Genomic DNA, 15057 nt, shown 5'->3' on the forward strand with positions numbered 1-15057 from the left:
TTATAAAAACATGATATAATTCAGCCATAATATTTCTTGCCATGAAAATAGCCACAGAAGCTGAACTGGAGTTAAACACAAACATTAGAATTATAGAATTTAAAATTATTATTTTTTTATAGGATTTTTTTTGCCTGAAAGAAAGTTTCATTTTATTTGTATTCATTTTGTTTATTTTATTATTATATATATTTTTTTTCATTTTAAATTTCCTTATTTTATATTATTTTATTTTATATGAGAAAATAAAATATTTTCTTTTATAAATAAACAAATAAATAAAAAAAGTATAAATAAAATAAAACAAACTAAATAAAATTTCACTTCAGGGAAAAATGATCCTTTAAAAATGCAGAATAAAAAAAAAAAAGCAAAAAGCATTTTTAAATTTTTTTTAAATATATTTTTATATTTATTCAAAATTTTTAAAGGTTATTTATTCCCTGGAGTGAAATTGCTTATTTTATTTTCTAGGAGAATTATTGGAGAATTTTTAATTATTCTTTTTTATAGGATTTTAAGGGAAGTTTTATTTTATTGGTATTAATTTTATTTTTTCATTTTAAATTTGCTTATATTTAAAGCATTTTTTTTTCTCCATGAAGTGAAAATGTATTTTATTTTATTTTAGTGCCCATCATGTAATAACAGTAATGTGTGGACCAGCACATAGCACACCGTTTCTGCAGCATACAGAATGTTGACAGTGCCTAGTACGCATGGAATACCCAAAAGGCAAACTGTTTATTCTTGTGTAATAAGTACTGTTTCACATTCTATTTTAAAAAATAGTAGGAGGTGTTCGGTTTAAGCTGTGCAGCATGCAGTATACTGTCCAAACGCAGCCTGAGTTTCTCATCAAAAGTTGAGGAACAGAGCTTGTCACAACCTCTTATGTCAAAGCTGGTGGCCCAGGATGTGAATTGTGGGGCACTAGTGTAGTTGCCATGGTTTATCTTTAGCTAATAATAGACACCTTATACTATAAGAATATAGTGTAATATAGAAGATATATAATTACAGTGTGCAACAATGATAGCCATTGTTGAGTGTGAAAGGCTCATAGTGCCTTTAGTGCTCGGAACGTTTGTTTTCCGTCTGTTCTGTATTTTGCATCGGACTTCCTTCAATCATATGACCATTTTTTGCCATGTTTTATGAAGGTTTTACTATTACGGAAAGGATATCTATCGAGGAACATGCTCATTTAGATATGTGTTTCTTCACTTTTAGTATAAATGTTGAAATGAATGTTGCTTATCTAGCTCTGTCAGTAGTGCTTCAGACTTTTAATCTTATGCTTGTGGGTTCAAATCCCGTGCTACACAGGAATTTTTTCATGTGTGAAACTGTTGGTTTAGACTAAAGCATGTGCTAAATGAATATAAGTAAATATACAGTAACTATACAGGTACAGTTGAGGTCAAAAGTTTACATACACCTTGCATGGTTTTTCCTTCTGGAGCATCAGTGAGCGTTTAAACCTTCTTTATGTGAAATATTTTAGGTCAGTACTAAATAAACAATAACATGCATTTTGTATGATCCCTCTCATTTTGGTAAAATAATTAACATTTAGCAGATTCTAAAACTGTATGGGGCTGCACCATTTATCGAAATAAAATTGAAATTGCAATATGGTTGCGATTTTAAATAAGCAAATATGTGCAAAACTGGTTTCAGAGTGAAGTGCAACACCTGTTCACATAATTTTTTAAGTATTTGATTTTTTAGATTTTTAGATTACAATAAAATTAAACTTTATTTCATATTTTGTTTGTAATAATCACAATAAAATTGTAGCTTTATTATTTTATAGTCCTATTGAATTGGTCCAGAAAAAAATCAGTTTCAGAGTGAAGTGTGGCACTATTCATTTACATGTTATTTTTATTAAATATTTGATTTGTTAAACTTTTGCAGAACAATAATATTACAGTATATTTCATTTATTCTTTTGTACTATAAATAATAATCACAGTAAAATACTATTATATATATATATATATATATATAAACTTTGTTCACCTTATGGTTGTCTAATTGTTCAGCCTTAAAAGAATGGTATAAACTCCCAAAAGTATAACAATTTTCAGGTTTTTTGTTATTACTTTTATTTTTCATGCTAATGCATTTCCCAACAAAATCATCCCATTCATTCTAGAATGATTCATTCTTTCCAAATATAGCTATTCAACTCATCTGGTTAGATGTGTGTTTCATATATATATATATATATATATATATACACACACACATATATATCTATAAAAACAATATATTGTCAAAACAATAAGTTTTTTTCAATATCGTGCAGCCCTAATATTCGTGTGATCTTAGAATGCCATGATGACATTCGAGGAGGAAAAAATGCAGATGGCCAGCGATGACCTGAGAACTACTGAAAAGCTTTGCGAGAGCGACAATGCCGGCGTCATCGAGACCATCCGCAACAAAATCAAGAAGAGCGTGAGTTTGTTTGTACGAGTGTGTGGCAGCAGGACGCACGGAATCTTCACATTAATGTCTTGGGTTTTTGTCTTTGCCCCAGATGGACTCGCAGAGATCAGGAGTGGAGATTGTGGATCGTCTTCAGAGACAGATCATCGTGGCGGACTGCCAGGTTTATCTCGCCGTGCTGTCCTTCGTCAAACAGGAACTCTCAGGTGCATTCCACATGTTAACGTTTTACAAACCAGACTGAAAGTTTATATGTGTCATTTGCATGCCACTGTGTTGGGGGGAGTAAACAAACTTGATATTATTATTATTAAATATTAGAGGGGAGAGAAGTTCAGGTGTGATGTCATGTTTACATTTTTCCTTTTTTTCCCACAGAACATTAAGCAGTGTAATTTTTTTATTTGATTAATTTTAGATGTTTTCAATTTATTTTTAATGTTATCATTATCATTATTATATTTTATTTTATTAATTTTAATTAATAAAAAAAAAAAGATTGAATTTCTTTAATTTTATATTTGTATTTTAAATTGTTAATTAATTACACGTGTAATGATGTCCAGTGACTTGTTTGCATTATTTATGCATAATTTTATTTATTTGTAAGACTTTTTTATGACTAAATTTGGTAATGGGAGAGTAAAAATATTTTTGAAACGTACACCGTTCAAACTAGGCTGCTTATGTTGAAGTGTTTGGGATGTGGCTTTTAATGATGAGACCTTTTTTTGTAATCAGGCTCTCAAAAAGTATATAACAATTTGGATATAGATTTATCGGCCAACATATCGGTTATCGGCTTTCAAAAATAAAGAACAATCGGTTATCGGTATCGGCCAAAATTTTCATATCGGTGCATCCTTAAAAATAATCATAATGCATTTACTATTAATAATATTATGAAAATTATGATTCTTTTTATTTACTTTTTTGTAGGTATACACAAATTTGGATTATTAAAAATTATTCTCACCAAAAATAATAAAAGGCTTAATCATGCAGTTATTTTTATTGTTTTTAATTTGTGTATAACTGCATTTCTGTAATTTAATATTTTTATTTAAAAAATAATATTAAGAAAATTATGATTTTTTAATTTTTTTTATTAAAGTATATACAAATTTAGATTTTTAAAATGATTCCGAGTCACCAAAAATACTGAAAGACACAATCGTGCATTTATTTATTTTTTGTAATTTTTTTTATTGTATATGTGAATTTCTTTAATTTTTATTTGAAAATGAATATCAAGGAAATTAAGATTTTTTACATTTCAATTTTAAAATGATTTTTTAAGTTACTTTGAGTTTGCACAAATTTGGATTATTAAATTTTTTTTAACTTGTCACCAAAAATATTAAAAGGCTTAACTATGCAATTATTTAATTGTTTTTATTTGCTTTTCATTTTCATTGTATATAATATAATGTCTTTAATTTATATTAAAGAATAAATATTTGTATTTGAGAGTTAATATATTTTATATATTAATAGTAATATATTTTTTACTTACATTTTACTTTTTTATTATTTGAAGTATACACCAGTTTGAATTATTTAAAATGTTTCAGCTTGCCATTAAAAACATTAAAAGACTCAATCATGATAGTTTTAACATTTTCTTTCATTTAACGTCATTATGGCCTGTCGCCCCTCAGCATACATCAAAGGAGGCTGGATCCTCCGCAAGGCCTGGAAAATGTACAACAAATGCTACAGTGACATCAGCCAGCTGCAGGAAGCCTGTCGCCGCCGCTCTTCCGACCAGCAGGGGGTGCTGGCCTCTGATCAGGCCAACCACAACACCTCAGCCGAGAGCGGTGGCTGGGTGACAGAAGAGGTTCTGGACCGCCTGAAGGGTTCGGTCAGCTTCGGCTATGGGCTCTTTCACTTGTGTATTTCGATGGTGCCTCCACACCTGCTTAAGATCGTCAACCTGCTGGGCTTCCCTGGAGACCATCACCAAGGTCTCGCCTCATTAGCATACGCCAGCGAGAGCAAGGATATGAAGGCGCCACTCGCCACGTAAGCTGACGTTTTTTTGTTTCTCACACGTCAAAAAATTATTTGCATTTGCGGAAATGTTTAGCGCTCATACGTCAGAAGAAAACCCCTCGCTGCCACTTGCCCAACTGGTTTCACTCAGGGGTTACATAATTGATGGCATCTGAAAGGTCACAATTAGAGATAAAGGGCATTAGATGGAAAGCTCATGTGAGCATGGGCAAGCAAATGCTAACACAGAATTGAACAAGAAAACTCTTTCATTATAGGAATGTGTGCATTTTGCGCCGCTTGCGCAGTCAGTAGAGCTTTAGGCATTTAATCACAAGGTTGTTGGATCGAATCCCGTGTTGTGGGAATTTTTCATATGCGAAACTGTTCAGCTGCAAGCTGGCTTAGACTAATGGCGTGTGCACACCAAAAGCTAATTTAATTATTTGCACGAGTAGATTACATACAAAGTCAATGCAAAGATGTGAATAGACTCGAATGACACAATTTAGGTGAAGTGATTGCCTCGAATGAGAAATATATGGCTCAAATCGCATCTTCCGCACAAGTTGAAAATTCGCATGATGCATTGAGGTGCAAGCCAATCAGCGAAGAGCTTATTGACATATTCAGTTGTATCAGAAAATGAAGGAGAGCATTACGTGATGATTGTATTCACAAAAGTGACTCAAAAACATCCCGAGAGTAATCTAGAGCGATAACGCAATGAGAATATTCGCTTTGTGTTTGATGTGCACACACCATATTTGGAGAGGTCTATCATGGAGCAGCCACCTAGCAACCATCGACAACACCCTAGCATTATTGACATTGAGACCATCTATAATACCTTATCAACAACCTAGCAACCACCTAGAACAGAACAGAACAACCACTTCTAGCAAGAGCCGAACAATCTAGCTACCACATAACAATGCCCTCGAAACAATCCACAACACAGAAACATTATTGGCATCAAGACCATCCATAACACTTTATCAACAGCCTAGCAACCACCCAGAACATCCTAGCAACAGCTTAGCAACCACCCAAACAATGTAGCTACCACATAACAACATCCTGGAATCCATCCCTAGCATTATTGCACCATAACACTTTATCAACCACCTAGCAACCGCCAGTACACCTTAGCAACAGCCTAGAAACCAGCCAGAACACACTAGCAAGAGCCGAACAATGTAGTACCACAAACGCCCTGGAAACATTATGGTAAATTTAGTACTTTAAAATACTACTCATATTTTCTTCATAAAATATAAAAATCTAGTCCATTTTGATTATTTCAGAGATTTTTCTTTAACGTCATAGTTCGAAAACTGTTTAGCTTTAGGCATTTAATCACAAGGTTGTTGGATCGAATCCCGTGTTGTGGGAATTTTTCATATGCGAAACTGTTCAGCTGCAAGCTGGCTTAGACTAATGGCGTGTGCACACCAAAAGCTAATTTAATTATTTGCACGAGTAGATTACATACAAAGTCAATGCAAAGATGTGAATAGACTCGAATGACACAATTTAGGTGAAGTGATTGCCTCGAATGAGAAATATATGGCTCAAATCGCATCTTCCGCACAAGTTGAAAATTCGCATGATGCATTGAGGTGCAAGCCAATCAGCGAAGAGCTTATTGACATATTCAGTTGTATCAGAAAATGAAGGAGAGCATTACGTGATGATTGTATTCACAAAAGTGACTCAAAAACATCCCAAGAGTAATCTAGAGCGATAACGCAATGAGAATATTCGCTTTGTGTTTGATGTGCACACACCATATTTGGAGAGGTCTATCATGGAGCAGCCACCTAGCAACCATCGACAACACCCTAGCATTATTGACATTGAGACCATCTATAATACCTTATCAACAACCTAGCAACCACCTAGAACAGAACAGAACAACCACTTCTAGCAAGAGCCGAACAATCTAGCTACCACATAACAATGCCCTCGAAACAATCCACAACACAGAAACATTATTGGCATCAAGACCATCCATAACACTTTATCAACAGCCTAGCAACCACCCAGAACATCCTAGCAACAGCTTAGCAACCACCCAAACAATGTAGCTACCACATAACAACATCCTGGAATCCATCCCTAGCATTATTGCACCATAACACTTTATCAACCACCTAGCAACCGCCAGTACACCTTAGCAACAGCCTAGAAACCAGCCAGAACACACTAGCAAGAGCCGAACAATGTAGTACCACAAACGCCCTGGAAAACATCCACAAGAGCTTAGCAACCACCCAGAGCATCCTAGCAACAGCTTAGCAACCACCCAAACAATGTAGCTACCACATAACAACATCCTGGAATCCATCCCTAGCATTATTGCACCATAACACTTTATCAACCACCTAGCAACCGCCAGTACACCTTAGCAACAGCCTAGAAACCAGCCAGAACACACTAGCAAGAGCCGAACAATGTAGTACCACAAACGCCCTGGAAAACATCCACAAGAGCTTAGCAACCACCCAGAGCATCCTAGCAACAGCTTAGCAACCACCCAAACAATGTAGCTACCACATAACAACATCCTGGAATCCATCCCTAGCATTATTGCACCATAACACTTTATCAACCACCTAGCAACCGCCAGTACACCTTAGCAACAGCCTAGAAACCAGCCAGAACACACTAGCAAGAGCCGAACAATGTAGTACCACAAACGCCCTGGAAAACATCCACAAGAGCTTAGCAACCACCCAGAGCATCCTAGCAACAGCTTAGCAACCACCCAAACAATGTAGCTACCACATAACAACATCCTGGAATCCATCCCTAGCATTATTGCACCATAACACCTTATCAACCACCTAGCAACCGCCAGAACACCTTAGCAACAGCCTAGCAACCAGCCAGAACACACTAGCAAGAGCCGAACAATGTAGTACCACAAACACCCTGGAAAACATCCACAAGAGCCTAGCAACCACCCAGAGCATCCTAGCAACAGCTTAGCAACCACCCAAACAATGTAGCTACCACATAGCAACACCCTGGAAACCATCCCTAGCATTATTGCACCATAACACCTTATCAACCACCTAGCAACCGCCAGAACACCTTAGCAACAGCCTAGCAACCAGCCAGAACACACTAGCAAGAGCCAAACAATGTAGTACCACAAACGCCCTGGAAACATTATGGTAAATTTAGTACTTTAAAATACTACTCATATTTTCTTCATAAAATATAAAAATCTAGTCCATTTTGATTATTTCAGAGATTTTTCTTTAACGTCATAGTTCGAAAACTGTTCTTTCAGCACTCTTTGGACACATTGTTCTTGGCAGTTGCTTGCCAGAGGCTGACAGATTGCGCAGCAGCTCTAATAATAGAGATGAATTTAAGCATACTTAATCCAGCCCGGGACAAAACGCTCCCAATTTGTTCTTCAGATGGAAAGATGCTGCTTTTTTTTTTAAATCAGTGCTGCTGTAGCAGTTTGTACACAGCAAATATATAACCAAGCACAACTAATAAACATGCAAACTGTGTTATTATATGTATCTTTGCCTTCTTTTCTCTCGTTTCTCTCTCAGTTTGGCTCTTTTGTGGTACCACACCGTGGTGCAGCCCTTCTTTGCTCTGGACGGCTCTGACTCGCGTGCCGGGCTCCTGGAGGCCAAAGCCATTCTGCAGAAGAAGGCGATGGTTTACCCAAACTCCTCTCTCTTCATCTTCTTCAAGGGACGGGTGCAGAGATTAGAGGTGGGTATGTAGGGCTTTTACAACATGGTATCACATTGACGGTGAAATGAAACCAGAGCAGATGCTTGGTGCTTGATAATCGACTGGCGTGATTAAATCATTGAAATAATAATGCGGTTTATGCTTCACTGATATTTAATTACTATGCAACCACCACAATGACTTTCTTCATGTAGCGAGTGTGTTAGACGCAATGGAAGGTATCCAAAGCCAACCATTAATATCAGTCATCTCCAATACAAATTATACACTGACTACAATGTGTAATGTATATTACACTAGAGAAAAACAAATGTCATGCTGGATGTAGGCATGGGCCGATTACCGGTTTCAAGGTATACCACGATTTGAAAATGTCACTGTTTCAAAACCACTAATATTTTCCGTTATACCGTTCCTGCGGTATGCGCTGTTTTTCATGTCTCCTCAAAGACTGAAAGTGTAGGAATCCCTCAGGTTGAGTGCAGTGCAGTGTGTGTCAAGTACAAAATTAGTCACAGGTGTAGATATAATCAGTTGTTCAGTAGAAATGGGAGAAACCAAAATACTCATTACAGGGGGGACCAATAGTATCATTAACAATTTCAAAGTATACAACTCTGTCTTTAATTGTAGGAGCCTTTCTATAGCTCACAATTGGAGGCTCCTGAAAAATCTCGCGTAGACTTTTTATTTATTATACGCATGATGTCATGTGAGACAGTACTGAATTCCATAACAAAATACAGTCGTGTGTGAGAAGTCACTTACCTGCTATGAAACAGACAACATGGTTGGACAGAGGAAATTTTACATATCATTACTCCTTTATTCTCCAAACTTCGCATATTGTTACCTTATAAAAAAGTTACGCTGTAAATTCTGTTTACTTACGCAGTACATCGCGGGTTGTAATCTAAAGCGTTACCTGAGAACGTAATTCAAACTAAATCATTTATGGATGTTTGCACAAAGAAACTGTATTTAATTGAATTCTTCATTAATTGTAAAAGTACGCATGTAATTTATAGGCTTCAATGTCCTTGTAACTGTTTCTATGTGGGTCAGACTAAACGTAGACTGCAAGATAGATTATGGGATCACAAAAATGCAATTCGTACAAGAAACAAAGATTACCCCATGGTAGTGCATTATGCATCTGCACATGACTCAAATCCGTCTACTTTAAGAATTATTGGTTTGGAAATTGTACATTGAAAAAATACAATATGTAAAAATAAACTTAAAAATTTCGTTTCAAGGCGAACTCCAGAGCATCCTGAAATGATGCCAGTGCACTGTTGATTTGGCACTGAAAAAGAAAAAAAAGATGAATTATAATGAATAATGTAATATATATACAGTATATATCTATATATACAGTATATATCTATATCTATATATATATATATATATATATATATATATATATATATATATACTGTATATATATATATATATATACTGTATATATAGATATATACTGTATATATATTACATTATTCATTATAATTCATCTTTTTTTTCTTTTTCAGTGCCAAATCAACAGTGCACTGGCATCATTTCAGGATGCTCTGGAGTTCGCCTCAGACCAAAGAGAGATTCAACACGTGTGCCTCTATGAAATTGGTACAAATCTGTAGTTGTCTTACTTTTTAGTACAGTCATTTATTAAATATTTTGTCCAGTTTGATTGAATTTTGGCCTGGCAATTAGAGAAACGTATGCAGTTAATCGTATACTTTCCAAACAATTAAAAATTCAGTGTATGATGTATGATTTAATTTGTTGTTGCATTTGTTCTGGATTTGCAGGCTGGTGCAGCATGATAGAGATGAACTTTGAAGATGCCTACAGGTCTTTTGAGCGGCTGAAGAATGAATCCCGATGGTCACAGTGTTACTATGCTTACCTCACTGGAGGTCAGATTATGTTCTCTCTCAAACTCTTTTTAACGTCTCTTTAAAATAACCGTTTTATTAAAACTTTTACATCTCAACCCAAAGTATGTCAGGGGGCTTCTGGTGATCTAGAGGGAGCCAAAGCTGTTTTCCGAGATGTCCAGAGGCTTTTTAAACGCAAGAACAATCAGATTGAGCAGTTTGCACTGAAAAGAGTGAGTTATCTAATAATTTATTACGATACATTTTTCTGCAGTTATGATTTCAAATTTTCAATTAAACTCATAATTACTATAATTTATACATATACATTTGTAGTTATAATAATTTATAATTACTTTTTATGCTAATGTAAATATGGAATTTCTATACCATTTTTATTTATCTATTATATTAGTAATAGTAATTAATTATTATTAATTATCATATATATATGGGTATTATCACTCTTGTACTCGAGTGGCCTGCGGCCTCGTGCCTCTGGCCTAATCACAGCCGCGCTGATATAGAGCCGGTATCGCTCTCGTACTCGAGTGATATTGCTCATATATATATATATATTAGTTATTGTAATATGATGAATACAGGTGCATCTCAATAAATTAGAATGTCGTGGAAAAGTTCATTTATTTCAGTAATTCAACTCAAATTGTGAAACTCGTGTATTAAATAAATTCAATGCACACAGACTAGTGATACGCGGATGAGCTAAAACGTCACCCGAATCCGCAGCTTCAAATAAATTATCCACCCGCCAACCGCCCGCACCTGTATTTTATTTAGATAACCGCACTTGTTAAATGTGAACCAAAATCATCACAATTAAAAGAACCAAAGACTTAAACTACTTCAGTCTGCGTGCATTGAATTTATTTAATACACGAGTTTCACAATTTGAGTTGAATTACTGAAATACTGAAAACTTTTCCATGACATTCTAATTTATTGAGATGCACCTGTATATACATAGGCGTAATTTGTGGGTGGGACATGTCCCCACCACTTTTTGCCAGAGTCGATATTGTCCCTACCACTTTTTGAAAGTAATTGAAAAATATATTGCGGAAGGTATGTATTAAAGGGGAAACAAGATCAACAAATCATTCTTCATAGTCTAATTAGGGTGATAAAAAAATTTTGACTGCTTATGCATGCATAACTCGTACAGTGCAATAACGATATATTTGCAGCTGTCGCACTTTTCGTAATGTCATTAGGCTATAGCATTTTACTTTAAAAACGGAGAGCTTCCTTGTGCTAAGTATAGGCCTGCCCTCTACTAAAGATTTTTCTAGTCAACTAGTCGCAACATGTCCCCACCACTTTTTGCCAGGGTCGATATTGTCCCTACCACTTTTTGAAAGTAATTGAAAAATATATTGCGGAAGGTATGTATTAAAGGGAAAACAAGATCAACAAATCATTCTTCATAATCTAATTAGGGTGATAAAAAAAAACATTTGACTCCTTACGCATGCATAACTCGTGCAGTGCAATGACCTGATTTGCAGCTGTCGCACGTTTCGTAATGTCATTAGGCTATAACATTTTATTTTAAAAATTGAGAGCTTCCTTGTGCTAAGTAGGCCTGCCCTCTACTAAAGATTTTTCTATATTCCGCGCTCAAGCTCGCGCATAAAGCAATTGCCTCAAAGCACCGGCAAAGTGATTATGAAAGTGTCGGGGGGAAAATAAGACATTTTAATTATTTATTAATAAACAAGTACTTTCTGAGTCAGTGTCGGGTTCAAAGATGAGGTTGCCGAACGCTGACACTGACTCGCCATCTCCACATGGACGTGCCTTTAATAGAAATGCACCTTTTCATATGGACTCCAAATTAAAGAATATTTCAAAATCGAGTGGGCGAGTTTTCCTTATATTTATTTTATTATTCATATAAAAATTATAATAACCTGTTTTGGTTATATTTACTATTAATTGCAGAAGGTGCGCTCAGCAAAAATGACGCGAATATTGATGGTTTTCATGCTTAAGTAAAGTAAAAGACCGCTTCCTAAACCAGAGAAGGTGAACATGTTGGTATTCTTGTGTGGGAAAAAAAACATGCAAGCACTGTCAAGTCAACTGAAAAGGCTCTCTTTTTTTTTGATTCCTCAGTGTTTGCTAAACGTTCTGTAATTTATTAGTTATTATATAGCCTAATACAGCGTGTAGGCCTATGCCATGCCTCATCTTATTCGTTTTTGTTAATAACGTTTTGTAAGCTAGTTTGTCATTTGAATCTTACTGTTTTATTGTTGTTGTGCATTTTAAATAAAAATAATGAATCCATCTTCTTTTTTTTATCTTAAAAGGTGAAAGGTGTAGGGCATAGTTAAATGCAGTGACTTTTTCATTGATAATATTTTTGCTAATTACAATGACCTGATTCAAAAATGTAATCTTCAAAAATCTGATTTTTTTCGTTAGCTCCAGGTTTGACACTTTATTCAGGCCCATTGCTCTGTGTTTCCTCAAACGCCCTCTGAATCAGGATTGGACTTGGTTCTTAAGACCTCTACACACCTCAAGGGCCTCATTTCCAAAATATATAACTTAATTATGACCTTCCAAAATAGATCACTAGAGAAGATCAAAACAGAATGGATAGGAGAGTTGGGAATTGACATAGACACTTGGGACAAAGCTGTTGACAGAATAAATAGGACTTCATCTTGTGCATGACACAATCTGATTCAGATGAAAGTTCTCTGCCGTATTCACTATAGTAAAACCAAACTGGCTAATCTATACCCAAATATAGATGAAACATGTGATCGTTGCAGTGCATTTAAGGCAGATCTAACCCATATGTTCTGGTCATGCACTAAACTGAGACAATTTTGGTCTTCAATATTTGAAATTTTAAACTCAGCATTTAATTTAAGAATGCAGCCTAACCCAATAATGGCTCTGTTTGGAGTTACAGGTGACGACATTCACATAACTAAAGATAAAGAAAATGCCATGGCATTTGCAACATTAATAGCTAGAAGAAGAATTCTTTTAGAGTGGAAATCACCAATGCCACCTAAATTGTCACTATGGCTTAGTGATGTAATGTTTTTTCTAAAAACTGAAAAAATCTATATTTTCTAAGAGGATCAACCAGAACGTTTTGCAAAACATGGGATCCTTTAATAATCTATATTGAGAAGAATGTACTCCTTCAACTTTGAGGAGGATATAAACTTTTTATATATTAAAAAATACTAAAATATATAAAACATGTTTTTTATAACTTGTAATATATAGTTATTATAATTTTTTATTTTGTTGTATAAATAATTTATTACTTTGTTTTTTTTAAATTACCTTTTCTAATAACTATAATTTATGAATATTACCTTTTATATGTACGTAATAAATTATAGAGAAATTTGTATTTGTAATTTTGAATGTAAAAAGTTATTATTTCACATTAATAATATAAACATATTACATTTCTAAACCTGTTTATTTTATTATTTTTACTTTTAAAGCTTTTCTTCTGCTTTGTTTGTGTCTCTAGGCAGAGAGGCTGAGGAAAGTGTCCCTCACGCGAGAGCTGTGCATTCTGGGTGTTGTGGAGGTGCTATACTTATGGAAAGCTCTTCCAAACTGCTCTTCCTCCAAACTGCAGCTTATGAACCAAGGTAAAGAGTGGTGTGAAGTAATGTGTGCTATCGCTCAGCTCTGAGCGCCTCTTTTCTCACATGATAACCCTGATCTTGATGCTGTATTCAGTGCTACAGGGGCTGGATGAGCAGCCGAGCCTGGGCCTCAAACACCTGCTGCTTGGTTCTATTCAGAAATGTCTTGGGAATATTAAAGATGCTGTTCAGGTTTGTTCAATCTCATCAGGTGGTTGTAAGGTGATTTACCTATAGAAGTCTTAAAGGTACAGTAACAGTAATGCTACAAAATGCAGAATATGACACATTAAGGGTGCTTAGTCTGAACTTGAGTTTGCTTGCTCCCCCCTCCCCCTGCTGTGGCACAGATTTCTGTGTATCTTGTTTATCCTCTCACACACTGTGTTTAATACTGATTCTGTCTGATTGTGTTTCTAGTCGTTCCAGCTGGCAGCGCAGGATGAATTCGGCCGTCTGAATAACAGCTATGTGCAGCCCTATTCCTGCTATGAGCTGGGCTGTGTGCTACTGGCTAAACCCGAGGTAAAGCACATTCAGATTTAAGGCACTGTATTTTAAATATGTATTCATTCATCAGCTTCTAGTAGACTTTATTTTATTTTAATCCCAACTCTTTACGTTCAGTTCAAACAGTCTTTTAGAAACCTTTGCATTGATGTGTATTAGACAGTTTATTCTGAAAATACCATTGCAAGGATTACCATGTGGAATTACCAAACTTTACTCCATAACTTATGTTAAAAAAATTACTTTGGAGCCAGTAGTAATAATAATAATAATAATAATAACTAAAATTTTAATAGAACAGTGACATTTTTGTCAAATGAAATGGAGATTAATATGATACATTTGTGTTAATTATAAATATATATATTTTTAATTTCTTAGTATCGTTAATATTTTGTATTGTAATTTATAATATACAAATATTTAATTATTTGTATAATATTATTCATATAATGACATAATAATATGAATGTTAATAATTTATTCATTTGACATTTAATTATAGTTTACTTTTAATTCTATTTATGAGTTTGTTTTAGTTTAAATACAAAATTTAAATATATATTAAATTATTCATATTTAAAGTAAATATAAACTCATAAATATAATTTATACATTATATCTGTATATATACTGTATATACAAACACAATACACTTTTTTTTTAATTGTAGTTTACGTTTTAGCTTAAATATAAACACTCATAATAACTAGAATTTATAAATATTATAATATATCTATGTATACGTATAATACACAATTCACATTTTTGAAAATTGGTTATGAGTTTATATATTCATATATTTATATATACACGTGTATATATAT

At 34.4% G+C, this 15057-nt stretch overlaps 1 protein-coding gene across 1 annotated transcript; it reads left to right on the top strand.

Annotated features, from left to right (window-relative positions):
- Positions 1 to 1032: 1032 nt before the first annotated feature.
- On the top strand, positions 1033 to 14266 carry LOC107592734 (tetratricopeptide repeat protein 39C-like). Its single transcript, XM_016282286.1, has 11 exons — positions 1033 to 1065; positions 2341 to 2469; positions 2552 to 2666; positions 4122 to 4488; positions 8037 to 8205; positions 9720 to 9813; positions 9999 to 10106; positions 10191 to 10300; positions 13600 to 13723; positions 13815 to 13912; positions 14141 to 14266. The coding sequence occupies exons 1-11, from the start codon at positions 1033 to 1035 to the stop codon at positions 14264 to 14266; spliced, it is 1473 nt and encodes a 490-aa protein (XP_016137772.1).
- Positions 14267 to 15057: the final 791 nt, after the last annotated feature.

Source organism: Sinocyclocheilus grahami, unplaced genomic scaffold (genome assembly GCF_001515645.1).
Source record: "Sinocyclocheilus grahami isolate Dianchi unplaced genomic scaffold, SAMN03320097.WGS_v1.1 scaffold157.1, whole genome shotgun sequence".
Lineage (NCBI taxonomy): Eukaryota > Metazoa > Chordata > Actinopteri > Cypriniformes > Cyprinidae > Sinocyclocheilus > Sinocyclocheilus grahami.

Bases quoted from the DNA above. Each gene is read 5' to 3' on its own strand.
- LOC107592734 (XM_016282286.1), top strand. From the start codon at position 1,033: ATGATAGCCATTGTTGAGTGTGAAAGGCTCATA. The intron at 2,667-4,121 runs GTGCATTCCACA...GTCGCCCCTCAG, and splicing joins CGTCAAACAGGAACTCTCAG to CATACATCAAAGGAGGCTGG. The intron at 10,301-13,599 runs GTGAGTTATCTA...TTGTGTCTCTAG, and splicing joins AGCAGTTTGCACTGAAAAGA to GCAGAGAGGCTGAGGAAAGT.